This window comes from Bos indicus x Bos taurus, chromosome 10, assembly GCF_003369695.1.
Source record: "Bos indicus x Bos taurus breed Angus x Brahman F1 hybrid chromosome 10, Bos_hybrid_MaternalHap_v2.0, whole genome shotgun sequence".
Taxonomy (NCBI): domain Eukaryota; kingdom Metazoa; phylum Chordata; class Mammalia; order Artiodactyla; family Bovidae; genus Bos; species Bos indicus x Bos taurus.
In genome coordinates, this window is record NC_040085.1 from 78,043,585 (window position 1) to 78,062,212 (window position 18,628).

The following is an 18,628-nucleotide window of genomic DNA, read 5'->3' on the forward strand; positions in this document are numbered from 1 at the left end:
ATTGTTGCATTAAAGCTACCAAAGACTAGGGCCAATTATTAATTGTTGGGCCTAAATTTCCCTCACCTCTCAGGGAATCTCCATTGTCAAAGTCAGAGAGCTATTCCCTTTGCTTGTCCTCTCCTAATAATATATCACCTTTATTAAGCACTCAAAATCAGTTGTGAATTACTAACTCAATTTTCATGATGAAGAAACTGAGACCCACAGTACTTACATTATTTGGTCAAGGTCACAGGGGTTACATAATTGACCCAAACTCTAGTAAGTGGTAGAGCTAGGATTTGAACTCAGAGTTCAGACAAGGTAGAGACTGTTCTTGCCATCACTACCTCAGCCCTGACTTCTATGAACACACAGAGCATCTGGGGGTCTTGTTAGAGTGCAGACTCCAATTCAGCCCCATGGGGTGGAGTCTGGCATCTGCATTTCTAATGAGCCCCCAGGTGGCACTGATGCTGAAGCCCAGGGACCGCACACTGAGACAGCCTTAGACTGCATCTCAGTCCTGACAACAGAAACGGGAGTGACTGTCCTCCAGGCGCCAGCAGCGGCTTGAATACACATTAAAGGGTAGCCGCATTGAGGTTGTGCATGAAGCAGTCTCCACTCCTTATTCCAGCACAGGCAGGCTCACCTGTAACTTTTAGGTCCTTCCATGGTTCCCACCATGGGTGACACGTCCACCATGTTCCTGCACAATGTAGAGCCATTTGCCCCTCAGCCAGCATGGTTGGGCCCAGAGCTAGCCTAGGCCCCATGTAGCTCCCTTGCTGTGTTCAGGCCTTTTCTCAGCTCCCAGAAAGCTCAAATAAGACTTTTTGTTCTTTTCCTATCATTAAACCATTCATTCAACAAACTGGCCAATGGCCACATGCTGGGCACTGGGCCATGCATGACCCAGTGGAAAAGTACAGACCTGTGTTCAAATCCTCACTTCTTCCTTACTGGGTTGGACAACCCTGAACAAGTTCTTAACCTCTCCAGAAGTAATAATACCAACTTATAGGAAAGAAAGAAGCAGTGCTGACCAAGAGAAATACAAAGGGGGTCACATGCCATTTTAAATTTTCCAATGGCCAAATTTTTGAAAAGAGTGAAAAGAGAAAAAGATGAAATTAATTTTAGTAGTATATTTTATTTAACCCAATCTATCCCAAATATCTTTATTTCAGTATGTAATCAATATAAAATCATTAATGAAATGGTCTCTGTTCTTTTTATACTATGTCTTCGAAATCTATGGCTTCCCTGGTAGCTCAATCGGTGAAGTATCTACCTGCAGTGAAGGAGACTCGGGTTTGATCCTTGGTCAGGCAGATCCCTTGGAGAAGGGAATGGCAACCCACTCCAGTATTCTTGCCTGGGAAATCCCACGGACAGAGGAGCCTGGCAGGCTACGGTCCATGGGGTCACAAGAGTTGGACACGATTGAGCGACTAAACTACCACCTTCAAAATCTGGTGAATATTTTACATCTACAGCATATTTCAATTTGCATGAGCAACATGTCAAGTGTTTGGTAGCCACAGGTGGCCAGTACCATCACTCTCAGTAAGGTAGTTCTTATTGTGAAGAGCCTTGTCATTGCCTGATGTATAGGAAGTATACAGTCAGTACAGATGACTGTTGCTGCTGCTTCTGATGGTGTTCTTACAGAGAAGACACCCAATTCATATTTGCTGACTGCAAGTTCAATGCCTAGATTTCAGGGAGTAGAGATATTAAAACAACCACTGTCTACCATCTACTAGAGTAAGTTTGCTTTGGGCTAAGAGAAGGGATGGAAACCGGCTTGCAGGCATACAGCAACTGGTGTTCACAAAAGGCCCAGAAAGCCCACATTCTAAAGTCTTCTTTAACAATCATTCATTACTTTGTAACCCCCAATGAAGGCATGGGTCCAGGCAAATTTATCAGTGGCCACTAAAAAGACTAGGTAAAAACATGATGAGGCATGTTTTCTAAGGAGAGCTCTAGCTGACAACATCCAAATTCACTGATCAGTTTTACCACCACTGAAATCAGAACCAGTGGACAGCATACGCCTCCAGATGTGAAGCAATAAGAAACACACATCACTCCTAGGAAAGAATCTAGCCCCACCAAAAAGGTATTTACATACACACACACACGAATATCCACAATCTAATTGTCTCTCATCAAAACACTAGTTTTCAGGAAATAAAGAGGATCCAGGGACACATTAGATACCACCAGTCTGCCAAATCTAGAATATGAAAAATTCTACAAGACCAACCACCCAAGTTCTTCAACAAATAAATGGCATGGAGGTGAAAAAAAGTATGTATGTGACAGGGAATAGCAAGGAAGAAGTACGTTATAGAATGCAAAAGACAAGTTTCAAACTGCCAAAGCCAATTTTGAGAAAATCAGGGAGAAATGATCAGGGACTGGATACCAGAATGGTGGTGGTTTAGTCACTAATTCATGTCCGACTCTTGTGATCCCACGGTCTGTAGCCTACCAGGCTCCTCTGTGCATGGAATTCTCCAGGCAAGAATACTGGAGTGGGCAGCCATTCCCTTCTCCAGGGGATCTTCCTGACCAGGAGTCAAACTCAGGTCTCTTGCATTGCAGGAAGATTCTTTACCGACTGAGCCACCAGGGAATGTGGAGGATATTAGAATAGTTATTTTTATTAGGTGTGATAATGATGCCTGTTAGAGATATACATTAAGATATGGCACAGGTTAAATGAAAACAAAACAAAACATCTAGGACTTGCATTGAAATAACCCATATACAAAAAAAAAAACTACACAGAAAAAAACAAACTTACAAACCAGCCGAAAGTGGGAGCAAAGAAAAGATTAAACAAGAATGTCCAAGCATTGATCAGGGAGGAAGCTGAGCTGTGGCATCAGCAGGTGGCCCTGTCCAGACTGAGAAATTCCAGCTCCTGTCCAGGTCAGAGCACCGTAGCTCAGAGTGGGCACTGCTGAGCAGCCTGCACCAGTCACCTAGGAACCTGCTTACAATACAGCCTTCCAGGCCTAACCCCGGACCTCCTAAATCACAACTTCTGGGAGTGGGTCCTGCAAATTTGCATTTCGATAGGCTCTCGCGGTGATTCTGATGTGTGCTCAGACTCAAGAGCCACAGGGAATAGAGAGCCTTGCCATAATCACCACTTGACCCAAGCCCAGAGGACATCTAGGACCAGCCTCTCATCCGGGGAAGGAGTTACCATCCGTGCAGAGCCTGAAGGAGCCAGACTGGCCTCAGAGCACTAATTCTCCAGACGGAAAGTGGCAGCCCCTCCCCACAACACCTGCTCCACCGGGTTATTTTCAGATACTCCTGCAGACCCCTGAAGATGACCACAGACAACCCCTCGGGCCTTGAGCGTGAGGACTCTGGAGGACCACCCCAAACGCCTGAGAGCGCCACTCACATTTGGCTCCCTCCCCCCAAGGGTCAGCCTCATATTTTTATTCCGTCCACCATGGATTTCCCATCTGCTATTCCTCAGGCTTCTGGCCTTTTCTTGCCGCATTCCAGGCCCACACACCTCCAAAACTCTTACCACAGCTGCCATCAGCTATGGCCCCGCCATGCTTTCCCAGTATGCTTCTGCTCTCTGCCTGGTGAAAGGTATGCCAAAGCAGTACCTGTGAGACTGGGACAGCCCTAGGGACAGGACACTTTCAGCCTTCTTCTACGACTGAGGAATGGGGCCGGCAGTCACACTCTCCTCATCTTCTACCCTCGCCCATACCTCACTCTCACCCTCCCCATCCCCTCGCTGTGCCCTCTGCCACTTCTCTCCCTCTGCTGCTGCTGCTGCTAAGTCGCTTCAGTCGTGCCCGACTCTGTGCAACCCCATAGACGGCAGCCCACCAGGCTCCCCCGTCCCTGGGATTCTCCAGGCAAGAACACTGGAGTGGGTTGCCATTTCCTTCTCCAATGCATGAAAGTGAAAAGTGAAAGTGAAGTCACTCAGTCGTGTCCGACTCTTCTCGACCCCATGGACTGCAGCCCACCAGGCTCCTCCATCCATGGGATTTTCCAGGCAAGAGTACTGGAGTGGGTTGCCATTGCCTTCTCCATCTCTCCCTCTAGCCAGCTCTAAACTCTGGAAGGTTACCACCTGGGACCAGAGCTCTTCTGGCGGTTTCCTCTCCGAGTGTTCTGTGAGGAAGACCATGGATACAGTCTCTATCCAGCTGCAGCTGGGTTCTGAATCTGGGGTCCAGTTGTCTGACAGGCCCCCGACCTCCCTGATCTCTTCCCTCCCTCCTGGCATCCCCAGCTTACCCGTCCTCTGGTCCGATTCTTCCGCTTGGGAATATCCTCTTCTAAATCCTCTTCTTCATTCCCTTCTTCTACATTTTCATCATTTTCTAAAACCCTCTGAAATAAGAAGAAAATAGAAGCATTGAGAAATGAAGCACAAAGGAGAAGATCCTCAGAGGGTAACGAGGAGGGGGTTGTGTTTTGTTATTTTTAGCACAGTGAAGATGCTGCCGTGGCTGGGCCTCCAAAACACTGGCCAGGAGTTGGAGCTCCTGTGTACCGACTCTCTCTCCCAGACCCTTCCAGCCAAGTCCTCCCAGAATACCGACCTTTTCAACACTTTTTGCCCACAAAGTGTTTTCTAAAAAGAGAATACTCTAGTAAGGGTACTCTTCTATGTAGGCCCAAGATGTCTGGTCAAAACTTCAGTTCAGTTCAGTCACTCAGTCGTGTCCAACTCTTTGCGACCCCATGGACTGTAGCACTCCAGGCTTCCCTGTCTGTCACCAACTCCTGGAGCTTACTCAAACTCATGTCCATTGAGTTGGTCATGCCATCCAACCATCTCATCCTCTGTCCTCCCCTTCTCCTCCTGCCTTCAATCTTTCCCAGCATCAGGGTCTTTTCCTAAAGCTTACTTTAATGTAATTTTCCTTTTGTCCCTCAAGGGCCACCTCAAAGATATGAAAATACGTCTCTCCTTTCCCTGGCATTCTGGAATGCTGCCTAGTTTGATGAAAACAAGTAACTTCCTATCCATCTGACCAGAATTTGACATGCATGTGTTATTCCTCATCTCCCATTGTTATTTCTTTTAAGAGAATTGGATTGTCATTACAGCACTTGTAATAGAGCTTCAATTTAATTCTCTCTCTCCAACAGCCCTGCAAGTCATACTGCAGCAGAGAAGCCAACTTCCATCTTACAGGTAAACAAACTGAGGCTGAAAACAGTTTCGACTGCTCAAGATTATGTAGCAGAATCCACAACCAAAGCAAGGTCAGGTTTATCAGCTCAGTGTTTCCATTTCTCTCCTAGCTCTTGTGTCTGAGAATTCCAAGGCATATTATGATACTTCTTAGAGGACCTGAGCACCTCACTCACTTGGTGGGAGACAAGAAAATGGAAACCTGTATCTCCGGGTTTAAGGGAGGGATAAGAGACTATGGCAGAGGACCAGCCTCCCCTCCCCCAGGGTAGAAGTGGGATAAGGGGAAGGGGAGCCCATGGATTCCATGTCAGGGGTCCTAGGAGCTTCTTTGTAAGCTGATTGTGTGACCCTGGGAGAGTCATCATTGCTTCATGCCTCAGTTTCCCCAGTTACAAAATAGGAACTCATTCATTCAGTCAATCAACAGACATTTATCTAGGGCTGACTGCATGGCAGGAGCTGTCCTAGATCAGCCACAGTGTGGCTACAGACCTGGCCCCAGTGGACTCCCCAGCCTAATGCAGGGAAGACAGATTCAAACAGCATACATAATCATATAATTATAACTGCTATGAAAACAGCGGCAAACAAGTTCAAGGTGCTGTGAGAGGCTGTTAGAAAGAAACTTTACCTTATCTGAGGTCAGGTAAGGCTCACCTGGGGAAGTGAACAAAGGGTGTTGAGACGTAAAGGATAAACAGGGACTAACCTTGGGAACAAGGAACAAGGACCAAGGGGAGAAGAGAAGGGAAAGTATTCCAGGCAGAGGCATCAGCATGAGCAGAGGCCCAGAAGCAGGGAGGTGAGCACAGCTTGTCCAGGGAGCACGAGGAGGCCAGTGTGACCAGCGCTCAGCGGCTCAGGGAGACTGGCAAAAGACGATGCTGGAAAGGTGGGCGGCGCCAAGGTATACAGGACACCAGCATCCACCCATCCTGTGGTGATGGTGCGACAATCACACAAGCTATGAAAAGGCTTAGAAGGCAGCATGCACGGTACTGATTTCTAGTGTCACCATCACTGTTCAGGTGGCCTCCTGGGCCATGCCCTTGGCTTGCCCTCAATGCAGGAAGCCCAGGGGTGAATTTCCAGTGACCTTCTCCCACTGCCTTCTTGTCAGAGTGTTCCATTTCCATCACTGTGGTCAGGATATTGCTAATTAACCAAATCTCCCAAAGAACTCAAAACAGGTATAGTAAATCCGTCTCTGGCTTCTCTACCAGGTTCATATGGGAAACCATCAGCTGATAGCACTGAGGCTCTCTGAGCCAACCTTACACCTACAGAGCAGCAGCAGCAGCAACTGGACACAATCTCTGGCCCGCGGCTCGGGGATGCTGGTCTCGGCCCAGCGCAAGCAACCCAGCCTCTCTGCGCCTTGGCTTCCTGAACCATCAGGGGGAAGACCGGTGGGACAGTGACAAGTCAGGTGCTCTGCAGCCTTCAGTGAAAAGATGTAGCATAAATACAAGATGTGCTCTTGCTGTTTGTAGAGCCACCTTGCAAACTTTCTGGGTGTTGAAAGTCATTTAATCATGGTAAGTTCTGAGTGTCTTGACTTTAAAGGTCATTGCCTCTGGCATCTCAGTGCAATTCTGACTCCATTCGAATTTGTTTTATTATGAAGGTGTTTATTACCCACCATATAGACTCTGGGTTAGAAGGCAAAAGCTGGGGAGGGCAGTTGCACTTGTCCCCAGACACACTGCACAGTCTCAACATCTGGGAGGAAACTGACTTCTCCCTCCCTCTTCCCATCAGCCTCCCTGCATCTCTAGAACCTCTGGTCTGAGCTTCGGGCCTCACATGTGACAGCGGCGTTTCCCGTGCTTCCGCGTTTCCTGCAACGTGGCCCGACATCAGAAAGCACAGGAGGAGCCAGGAGCTCTTCACAAACAGAACTCGTATTCAGAGCTCAGGAAGCAGAGGGGGCATCCTGTACCAGGAGAGCAGGGCAGTTGTGTCCAGCTAGGGACGCAGCTCACCCCCCATGAGATACCTACATTCCCTGGCCAAGGGTATTACTTGGAAAACAAACACATTTTCAAATAACTTTTCTCCCTGAGACTCTAAACAATGTTTACAGAGATGGTAATGATCATTTGTGATTGTGCTTTTTGGCTTTATTTAAAAAGGAGGAATTTTTTTATTTTTATTTTTTTTGCATTTCAGAGGAATTCTTCTTTAAAGACTCCAGTATCACTGGTTGGAACAGTGCAAAATTCTCCTAGCTGATTTCCCTCCTTCCACTGCAGGCCCTGCATCCAGTCTCCTTTCCACACAGCAGCCAGACAGGTCTTCAGGAAACACAAATTCACTGCCCTGGTTAAAACCCCTCGAATGGATTGCTTTTTCATGTCCCATGAAATCATGAGTCTCTTCCAGGTCTGGCCCTGCCCACCTCTCCAGCCCCATCCTGGGCCCTTCCCTCCCTGGCACCCTGCTCCAGCTGCACCAGCCTCTGTTTTTTCAATGCAATGAGCTCAGATCTATCATGAGAACTTCAAGAGCACCATTCCTCCTCCCAGAAAGCCCTTCCACAGGTCCCTCGTTTTGCTGACACCTCCTCCCCCCACAGGACTGGGGGAGAGCCCTTGTCTGCCTTAGGACACCACCTAGAATCTGTCCCTCCTTTAGACGGAGCCTTGGCGCTCTGTTCTTTTCATGGCGCTTATCCTGAAAGGCAGCTGTTTGACTCATTTACTTGCTTTCCATCTATACGTCACCCTAGAACACAAGCATGAGAGGTGGGGACAGGTCTCTCCTTGGTTTCCCTGTTTGCCCAGAACCCAGCACAATGCCTGCTCAGAGGAGGCCCTCAATAAATTTTGGTGGAATGAATGAAAGAAAGGAAAATGAACAAAACGGTTCCTTTGCCACATGCATACTTTATTTTAACAATCAAAGTCAATAAAAACATGTACACGCATCTGGCTTTTGGACCTGGTTTTGGCTTCTAGCACAGCGGATGGCAGCCCTGTGCTCTGCACACAGTAGGCTTTCAGTTTACATCAGGGATGAGGGCGATGGTGATGATTCAACAATGACAACCTGCACACTGGCCTGATGCTGCCCGAGAAGGACTCACACTCATCTCCAGCTCAAAAAGAAAGGGCTGCCTATCACTGGAGCATCAAGACTTCTGAGCAATGGCTCTGTCCCTCTCACTGACTTGGTCAAATTACACTAACTGTGCAAAAATACTCTTAACCGGCATTACAGATGGGACAGGCAGTGACTTCAAAGACCTAAAAGTCCAAAAAATGGGGTATAATACATGAAGAGTAAAAAAAAAGCAGAGGAAGAAAAAGAAAATACTAGGTGCTCTAAATGCCAGGGGTAAAAAGAGAACTAGGGGGTGGGTGTGATCAAGAAAGGCTTCACGGGGAAGGTGCTATTGGGGCCGAGCCTAATAGATGGGAGGAATTTGTACACGTGGCGATGGAAGAAAAGGCTCGCCAGATAAAGGGCACAGCATGACCAGAGGCACGGAGGGAAGAAGGCTGGAGAACAGAAGGAGTAAAGGAATCGTGGGAAATAAGCCTGAAAACTAGGTTAGGAGCCAAGAGAGGAGGCCCAAGAAGATCACACTCATCATTTTGCATTTATTTAGCAGAAACAAAAGCATGTTAGGCCGAGTTTTTTAAACAAGGGTGTGGTACAAGCAGAGTTGCATTTGGGGGTGAAAGGTCAGCTATCAAAGCAGGACATGGAGAGGGGATGGACAGGGGATGGTAACTCACAGGAATCTGTTCACTCGTGCATCCACGCAATGAATATTTATTGTGCGTCTACTGCAGTCCATGGGGTCGCAGAGAGTCAGACACGACTGAGCGACTGAACTGAACGGAATTGAACTACTATGTGCCAGACACTGTTTAGGCTTTGAGATACAAAAGAGGTGCAGACAAGATAGACAAGAGATTTCTGCCCTCGAAGAGTTTACATTCTGTTGGAAACAAAAACAGAAAACAAACAATAGGATAATAAATTAGTAAACTGTAAGTTATGTTAGATGATAAACCCTTGGGGGGAAAAGAAAAGGAAAGCAGAGTAAGAGAATGGGGACTGCTGGGGGCTGGGGAGGACACAGGATGTGGTATTACATTCAGCGGTCAGGCGAAACTTCACAGAGCAGAAGAGACAGGGGCTGAACTTGAAGAAGGTGAGGGTGAGAGCCGAGCAGACTTCTGGGGAGAGGACTTGGCAGGCAGAGGAAGCAGCCAGAGCACAGCCGGAGGTGCAGCGTGCCTGGTGTAAGAGTGAGTAGCGAAAGATTGGGGTGCCTGGAGCCCAGTGAGCTTGCAGAGGAAGCAGCGAGTCAGAGGGAGGGGACAGGACATGACTTTTACTCGGGAGAACAGGGGCCAGTGCAGGGCTCTGCACACAAGGAAGGCCCCCGTGAGTCATCAGCAGGGGCTACTCAGAAACCAACAGCAACAGTTCAGACAGGAGGTTCGAGAGCCTGGACCAGGGTAGCAGCAGGACATATGGGGAGAAGAGCTACTCTCTGGATTTGCGTTAAAGGGAGCAGTGGATAGGACACCTGATGAACGCATACTGGGTGTGGGAGAAAGACAGGGTTGAAGATGACTCCAAGGTGTGTCAGACAAATAAAGTTTTGCATCAATAAGGATCTGTAGTAGGGCTGTAACTCTGAGAAGCCGTGCTGTGACGACCAATCAGAAGAGACTCGACCATCCAGTATTCTTGCCTGGAGAATTCAATGGACAGAGGAGCCTGGTGATTAATTGCTCAGGCTCTAGATAGAACAGAGCCTGTTCTCTTTTGGGGCTTCCCAGGTGGTGCTAGTGGTAAAGAACCGGTCTGCCAATGCAGAAGACTTAAGACACAGATTTGATTCCTGAGGCTGGAAGATCCCCTGGAGAAGGAAATGGCAGTTCACTCCAGTATTCTTGCCTGGAGAATCCCATGGACAGAGGAGCCTGGCGGGCCACAGTCCATAGGGTCTGCAAAGAGTCAGACACAACTGAAGCGACTTAGCACATATTTATCTGAAGGCAGGAATGGCAGAGGAGGCCACGTTCATGGACTCATTCAATGCCTTTATTGTGACCTAACTCTGCTCGACTCATGCAAGGCCCCAAGGGTACAGTGGTGAACACGAAGGCCCCGTCCCCAACTGGACAGAATCCGCATGCTGGCGGTCCTTACAAAGCAGACCAAACATGTAACTGCTGGTCATTTAATTACCATGCTAATAAATTAATACATAAATATTAAATTGAATGCAAAATTAATAATAAAGATGTAATTTTATAGCCATATACATGTACAACATAAAACATCAAATTTTAATGCAAAGTATAAATGTGATTTAATTTTAATAATCTCATTATGCTTAATTATTAAACACTAGTATTTCATATTTGTATTAATATTATTACAATTTGCTGTGCCAACAATGGAGACTCAAGAAACATAAAGAAACAGAGTGCACCATTTTAAGGCTGCCTGGTGACCCTGCCTGGTGACAGCCTTAGCTGGGCTGTGCACAGCGGTTGGTGGACGCACGGGGACAGGAGCCACCAACCCCGCCAGGCAGCGGGCGGCGTGACTTCTAAACTGGCCTTGAAGGAGCAGTGGTGGGCTGGGGAAGGACAAGGCAGCCAGTGAACTAGAGCGGAGGAGGATAGGGAGTGAGGCAGGGGTTGGGGGGGAGCTCCCTGGGAGGCTGGCTGCCGTCCACCCAAGCTTTCTGCTGCTGGCGCCCCGCCATGGTGAGGACTCAGTCAGTCTTGCTCATCACTGTGTCCCCAGGGCCTAGCACAGTGCCTGGCACACACAGGCTCCCAAACTCCATTTTGAGTGGATGAACGGGGAGACAGAGGCCAGCTTCCCAGCCACGGTGCCTCGGAGCAGTGGAGACGCGGTCCTGGCCCTGGAGAGGAGGCCCCAACTTGGGACTGCAGTTCTGGAGGCAGGGCGGTGATGCTCGGGCTCACCGCCTCCCCCGCTGGCCCCCGCTACCCCACAAGCACAGAAATACCTGTATTTCCTGGATGTTCTCCTCCTCCCTGGCGTCCACCTTCTTCTCCACCCCCTCACCGCGGAGCAGGGCTTCCAGGGTGGTGCTTTCTGAGGTGAACCCATCCTTCTTCAGGGGCAGCTCCACTTCTGAAAAATAGAAAGGCAGCGTCAGCCCACTCAGGACAGGAGGGACAGGAAGGGGGCAAGCAGGAGCCGCAGCATCTGAGAAGGACTTGAGGCGGCCTGTGTGCTCTCCTCCTGGTCGAACGCAAACACTGGAGTTGGGTCCGGCTTTTCCATCTCCAGTTCCCAGTCTCCTAGTCAGAGCCCAGCCCTGCCTGCTCCCTCAGAGACAGCGGAGGCTGGGTAGGAGGGGCACCTGATGGACACAGGGTCAGACGGGCAGGGTCTCTGTCCTGCTTCTGCCACTCTCCGACCCTGTGACTTTGGGCAAGGCTCTCAAGGACCACCCCCAGCCCTTTTTTGCACATCTACAAAGTGAGGATGACAATGCCCAGCCCCCCCACCAGGCCATTTTGTGGAGCATAAATGTGTTCCTTCACATTGAAGCACTTTGAAAACTCTAAAGCGGTGCACCAGTGTTGGCCTCAAGTCTTATTATCCTCTCCCTCCATGCCAACTCTCATCTGTCAACTCCATGACCTCCCCGCGGCCATGCTGGCTGCCCAGCTCCAGTCTGCTCCGTGAAAAGCTATTTCAACCTCAGAGAGGCTGTTCTAATCAACTCACCGGGGAAGTAAAGGCCTCTGAAGCCCAGGGAAGAAACAGAATGAAAGAGCGGATGCCTAACAGGCCCCCAATCAGCAGCCAGGAGCTGCAGTGCCCGCACGTCGGGCCGTGTGTTCTGAAGACATCAGAGTTTGATTGGCTTCCTGGGGCTGGAGGTCATGGGGCCACCTGAGCAGTGGCAACCAGAGCCAGCCCTGCCCATGAGAGAAACCAGAGAGAGACACTGAACCCCCTTTCTCGAGAAGTCCTCCCATCTCCTACCCAGAGGATGGGTGGAGGTCTTCTGGTCAGTTTTGTTGTCGTTGTTTCACTAAAAACAGAAACCTTAGGAACAGGTGATCGCACTCAGATTAACCACAAAATATCCTTCCAACCCTCTCTTTGGATCCTGTACCTCATACCCCCAGACCCTGCAATTAGACGCATGGTCCCAACCTTCTATCAGGAAAGATGGTGCAAGACCACAAGGGTGAGGTGCCCCAGAAAACGGTTGGGGGAACGAATGGCCCATCTGTATGGAGTCCAGTGTGGGGACTATTCACAGAAAAGTGGACAGGAATGAGGGGACAGGAATGGGGAAGCACCCAGGGGGAGTTAACAGTAGGGAGTTATGAGCATTGCTATTCCTGGAGGGACAGAGAGAGTGTGTTTGCAAGACCTAGAGAGAGCCTGGGCAAGCTCTTGTGTAGGAGTTCTATGAGCCTGTGGGCCAGAGAACCCAGGCACACATGCCCAACCGCTCTCTCCTTCCCTGGTCTTCCTGCTCTGTCCTTCCGTTGGCCAACCTCAACCGGAAGCCAAAGGTCAAGGGAACCTCACTGAGAAAGCCACTGAGGTCAACTTCCGGGGGCACAGGGCAGTGCAAAGAAGGACAAAAAGCAGATCTGGGGGAGCAAATGGAAAGAGTCAACACAACCAAGCCATGTTCCATTGGGCTTTGTATGGGTGTGCTCAGTCGCTCAGTCATGTCCAACTCTCTGTGACCCTGATGGACTATAGCCCGCCAGGCTCCTCTGTCCATGGGGATTCTCCAGGCAAGAATACTGGAGTGGGTTGCCATGCCCTCCTCCAGGGGATCTTCCCAACCCAGGGATGGAACCCAGGTCTCCCGAACTGCAGGCAGATTCTGTACCGTCTGAGCCACCAGGGAAGCCCTCGGGCTTTATTCTCCCTCAAATGAAACCCCACGTACCCCTTCTGTCTCTTCCACTAGAACCAGATGCAGGCTGACCAGCCCATAAGGAAGGGCACTCAGGCAGCCCATCAAAACTGAAGAAACTCACACGCACGTGTGATCAGACCCCAGAAGATGATGATGGGAAGGAGAAACAGTATCTAACATTGTGGAAAGGTAAGGTCTTTGGGATTTTTCTTACCAAAAAAGACAAGCAGAGGGTTCACTTCTATCAAGAAGCACTACCACCAAGCCAACCGCCCCTGAAACTCATTCACCCATCTATTCATTCTGCAAACATTTACTGAGCACCAGCTATGTGACAACCACTGTGCTAGAACAGGTACACAGGCGATGAGCCAAATAATGACCAATCCAACTTTTACATGGTTTACAATCTAAAAGGACAGACATTAAGTGCTAAATGAAGTGAAGTGAAGTAGCTTAGTTGTGTCCGACTCTTTGCGGCCCCATGGACTGTAGCCTACCAGGCTCCTCGGTCTATGGGATTTTCCAGGCAAGAGTACTGGAGTGGGTTGCCATTTCCTTCTCCAGGGATTCTTCCCAACCCAGGGATCGAACCCGGGTCTCCTGCATTGTAGGCAGACGTGTTACCGTCTGAGCTACCAGGAAAGTACAAAATAAATGTGCAAAGTGTCCTGAGTGCTATGGAGGAAAACAACAGGGTGAAATGTGAAGGAAGAATATGGTGCTGGGGGCTGTGGGGGGTGGGGTATCTATTTAAGATCAAGGCTTCAGGGAAGGACTGTGTGATGAAGTTACGTCTCAGTGTCAGAAAAATAGCCAACCGTCTGCCTTGATGAGTTCAAAGTGTGCAGCTCTAGAGCCTGCTCCAGTGACACATTAGTCTTTCTCCCAAGTCTTCCAAATGTCTAATCTCAAACAATTAAAATGTGTTGCCTCATGCCCTGTCCTCAGCCAAAAGAGAACAGCTGTTCACCATCCTTCAAACTTATAAGAATCATATATATATATATTTATATATATATGAAGTTCATATTTTAGTATCCCCCTCAGCCTTCTCAACACTAAATAAATTCTATTTCCAGAACTGCACAGTATTTTACAGTTGAGAAGGCCTTACAGATCATCTGCTTTAATTATCTCATTTTATAAACGAGTCACCCGAGGCTCAGAAAAGTTAAGTAACTTCACCAGGAGCCACTCAGCAGGACAAGAACGCAGCCAAATGATGTTTCCTAGACACAGTAAAGATGGTGACGAGAGCCCCACTCATTGAATTAGCAGTAGTCTGCAGGCTCAGCCCCAACGAGCACTGATGTGTTTGTGCACACACAGAATGCCTGGTGGTCGTGGTTTAGTCGCTAAGTCGTGTCTGACTCTTGCGACCCCATGGACTGCAGCCTGCCAGGCTCCTCTGTCTGTGGGATTCCAGGCAAGAATACTAGAGTGGGTTGCCATTTCCTTCTCCAGGGGATCTTCCTGACCCAGGGATTGAATCCGGGGCTCCTGCATTGCAGGCAGACTCTTTACCGACTGAACTACAAGGGAAGATAAAAACACAATCTACATGTGGCAGAATGCCTGGTAGGTAGTAAACACTCAAACTGTGTCAGCTGTTACTGCCGTGTATCACTTAATCCCCACCACCGCCCTAGAGGTGAGTACAGTTATCATCCCATTTCAAGATAAGGATGCTGCAGCTTAGGGAGACTTAGAACTTGCCCAGTATCAGAAAGCTGGTCAGGGGCAAAATCCCGCCTTATCCCCAGTCTGCCTCGGAACCCATTCTTCTAATTGCTAGTCTGTATGAACTTCACCTTGCCTCGATCTGGTCCTTCCATGAAAAGTCTTTTTCCAAACCTTTGTGCATGTTCACTGCATTCCTAGACCCTCTCCACAGTTTTCATATTTCAAGATAAAAGGCAGACCTTTGCTGAGGCCGAGGGCAGGGCTGTGTCAAGGTCTTTGACTGTGTTCTATGTGAACATCTCTATGGGGTGTTCACTCAGCACAACAGTACTGAACTCACAGAATTTTCCATCGCTAGGAAACTTTCTCTTCCTCCTCCCCCTGCTCCTTCTTCCTCCCCCGCTAACTATTCCTCCATCCTGCTTTCTGATCACTCAATCCACCCTCTTGGTCTTCTGGTCCTGGCGCTCTGAGATGGGCACAAGGTCAGAAGCAAGAGGGAGAAGAGAAGCAAAATGGGAAGAGTTGAATGGGCTCTCCTACATTTGAAGAGCTAGAAGCGACCCCCCAACAGCATCCAGAGTCCAATCACTTCATGAGAAATGTGGGGCCCAGAAAGACATAGAGACCTTCTCAGGGTCACAGAGAAATTTTTCAAAGTATTTAATCGGCTCATAGATGTTCTGCTTTCAGAAACCCTGAAGTCAATCCCTGGCCCTGCCATGTTTTAGCCAAAGGACCGCAGGCTGGTTACTTCAACCTCTAAGTCTCTTTTTCCTTATATGTTAAATGGAAATTATCATAGTATCTATTTCATAGTATTAGCATGAGAATTAAATGTGGTAACATACCCCATAAAGAAACTCTGTAAAGATCCCCACAAAAACTAGTGTGTGAAAGAGTGGGGAAAAGAGGCTATCAATTTTTTTCCTCACCCTTTTCCTATTTAAAACTTAAGATTCACACTTAGATCATACATGTAAATAGCCTGGGGTGTTTTAAGTGTCTTACAAATGCTATATGTTATTATCATTGAAGTTTGAATGATTCTGACTTAATGGCACAGCAACACTGTCAAACAGAAATATAACGCAAGCCATTCATGTAATTTAAAATTTTCTAGTAGCCACATTTATAAAAGCAAAGAGCAACAGGTACAATTAGTCTTAAAATACATTTTATCTAACCCAATATATCCAAAACATTATCACTTCAACGTGTAATCCATATTTTTAAATTACCATGATATTTTACATTATTTCACTCACATTAAATCTTGGAAATCTAGTGTGCATTTTACAGTTTCAGCACAACTCAATACAGACTAGCCACGTTTCAAGTGTCCCATGGCCACACGTGACTGGTGGTTACCCTATGAAACACTACAGGTTTATAGCATTAAAAGCAACATTTGCTAAAATTTTGCTTCTCAAAACTGGGAGGACATTTTAAACACAGTTCTTAGCGTTGTCTACCTGATACCCATCTGAGAGCCATTCCCAAACAGCATTCTAGCTGACCCCTGGCAAACCTGGTTTCAAAGCACTCTGGGTAAGGCCTGCAAGGTCAGAGTGACAGGCTAGACAGTGCCCTCCCCATAGGGCAGCAGAGGGTACACTCCCGGCCTCTGGACCACAGGAGGTCCCAGCATGAAGGCGAAATAAAGTAACAGGTCCAAGCTCTTGCACAATGCATGTCCTAGACACGCTCCCTACGCAGCCCGTAGGGACATCATTGATTCAGTTTTATTCTAATACAGTTCATCTGGATATAGGGTTTAATAATTTTTAAAAAGCATATTCATTTTGATCCTCAAGCAAATTTGGGGACCACATAACCTGACAGGAGCCATCAAACACTTAACACTAAAAGAAAATGGTCTAAAACACACACACATAATTCATCTTTAAATTAGCCTGATTTTATACACATGGATATAAACCCACGGATCGTTACTCTCTCCAGAGCGGCAGCAGCTGTCACCCAAGCCAGCCGCCTCTCCGGGCCCCCATAGGCAGCTTTGCCTCCACTTCTAATTGGGAACAGAGATACTCCTTGGGTGACTTCCAGCACGATCCATCACACCAGAGACAGCTTCTGTGCAAACCGAAGCAAATCGGTTTCCAAATAAGAAAAAACCTCTTAGACAAACAAGGATTGAAGCATAGAAGTCTTTTTAAAAAAGAAAAAGAAAGAAAAGCACAAATAAAAGCAAAACAAAACAAAAAGAATCACCAGTGAAGAGCAGTGACTTCTCTCCAGGGCTGTGGATGGACCAGCCATCCTCTCGGGTAAAGATCAAAGCCGCAGACTTTTGACATAGGTGCCCCAAGCCTGCCACCCAATGCACCAAATGCAAGGCTTCCACTGGGTTGTTGGAGCCACTGAGCTCATTAACAGGATGCAGGCAAGACAAACCTGAAAGTGCAACATGGGAGTACAGTGAGTAATTAAATCCCAGGTCATTTAAAAATGCTAACGCTCAGATGTCATGGACTCATGGAGCCTCTGACTCCTCGTGCATTTTTTTTTTGGCTCAGGATGGAGGACTGGGAACCTCCAAGTCATATATGGATTATAATAAAATATGCCATATAAAAAAACAGATTAAGACAGTTCTTCTTTGGGGAAATATACAAAGAGGGGAGCTGTCTGTTAGCTGTCGAGTTTGCAAGAGATACCATCTTTGGGGAGGCTGTGCTCTGCCGACAGACAGGCTGCCCCAAGGGAAATCGTGGTGAAACACCCCGACAAGCCACATCCATCCGTCCATCCATCACGGGCTCTCTCTGACTCAGGAGCCTGGAGATAGAGCCATGGTGCAAAGGAGGGAGAAATCCCACAGACAATGGCAGACAGTCCTCCTGCTGCATCATGAGCGCTCAGATTTTTTTTCCCCCACCTGACTCGTTTTTTTAAAAAATACAAACGTGCAGTCTTCTATTCTGGTTGCTTATTATTTTGAGGAGTTAAGGTCATCACATTTCCTTGGATTTATACAAGGAGCAAAATGCTTAAGAGTCATTATTTCATTTATGCCCACCAGACTCTCAGGCTCACAGGGAAGGAGGAGGAGGGGATTGCTATCACTCACCCCATGGGGGAGGAGACTGGAGGGGACTGAAGCCCTGATTTCCTGAGATGGTGGCGGGCCCCCGGAATCCATCTGCTCATTCCTTAGGGGTGCCATTTTCTTGGCTGCATTTGACTCCCTGCTTTGTGATTCATAAAGCTCAAAATAGATGAGGTTCACAATGAGGACCCATCACCCAGGCTGCACCCTGCAGGTCCTTGTTACCACTTGTTTTAGAAGCCCAGGATATCCACACCACAGGAGGACTGATCATGCCCCCCAGAAGGCCTGTGGTGCCCACCCTCTGCTCTGCCAACCCCCTCACCCCTTGCCAACACGCAAGGATGGGCCCCTGGAAGCAGCACCCAGAGGTTGGCACCACAGATAAGCAATCTCCCACCTCTGAGACACAGGAAAACACCCACGCTGTTGAAGGAAGCTCACCACTCTGCTGGTTAGTGGACGAACCAAGTTGATAGAACTTAGCGGGAAGGTGCGGAGAAGGCAATGGCACCCCACTCCAGTACTCTTGCCTGGACAATCCCATGGACAGAGGAGCCTGGTGGGCTGAAGTCCACGGGGTCACTGAGTCGGGCACGACTGAGCAACTTCACTTTCATGCATTGGAGAAGGAAATGGCTACCCACTCCGGTATTCTTGGCCTGGAGAATCCCAGGGACGGGGAGCCTGATGGGCTGCCGTATATGGGGTCGCATAGAGTCGGACACGACTGAAGTGACTTAGCAGCAGCAGCAGCAGTGGGAAGGTGAGGGAG

The 18,628-nt window shown here is 48.3% G+C and overlaps 1 protein-coding gene across 3 annotated transcripts in view; it reads right to left on the reverse strand.

The window, feature by feature from the left end:
• The window catches only part of DPF3 (double PHD fingers 3), a 283,863-nt gene that overhangs the window by 117,462 nt on the left and 147,773 nt on the right, over window positions 1-18,628 (reverse strand). For all 3 annotated transcript variants that reach the window (XR_003512825.1, XM_027552333.1, XM_027552334.1), the window contains exons 4-5: window positions 11,202-11,329; window positions 4,282-4,377 (exon numbers count right to left, since the gene is read on the reverse strand). Coding sequence is in view for 2 of the 3 variants with exons in the window: in XM_027552333.1 (XP_027408134.1) it covers window positions 4,282-4,377; window positions 11,202-11,329 (224 nt within the window). In the remaining variant the exon portion in view is untranslated. The remainder of the gene's footprint in view (window positions 1-4,281; window positions 4,378-11,201; window positions 11,330-18,628) is intronic.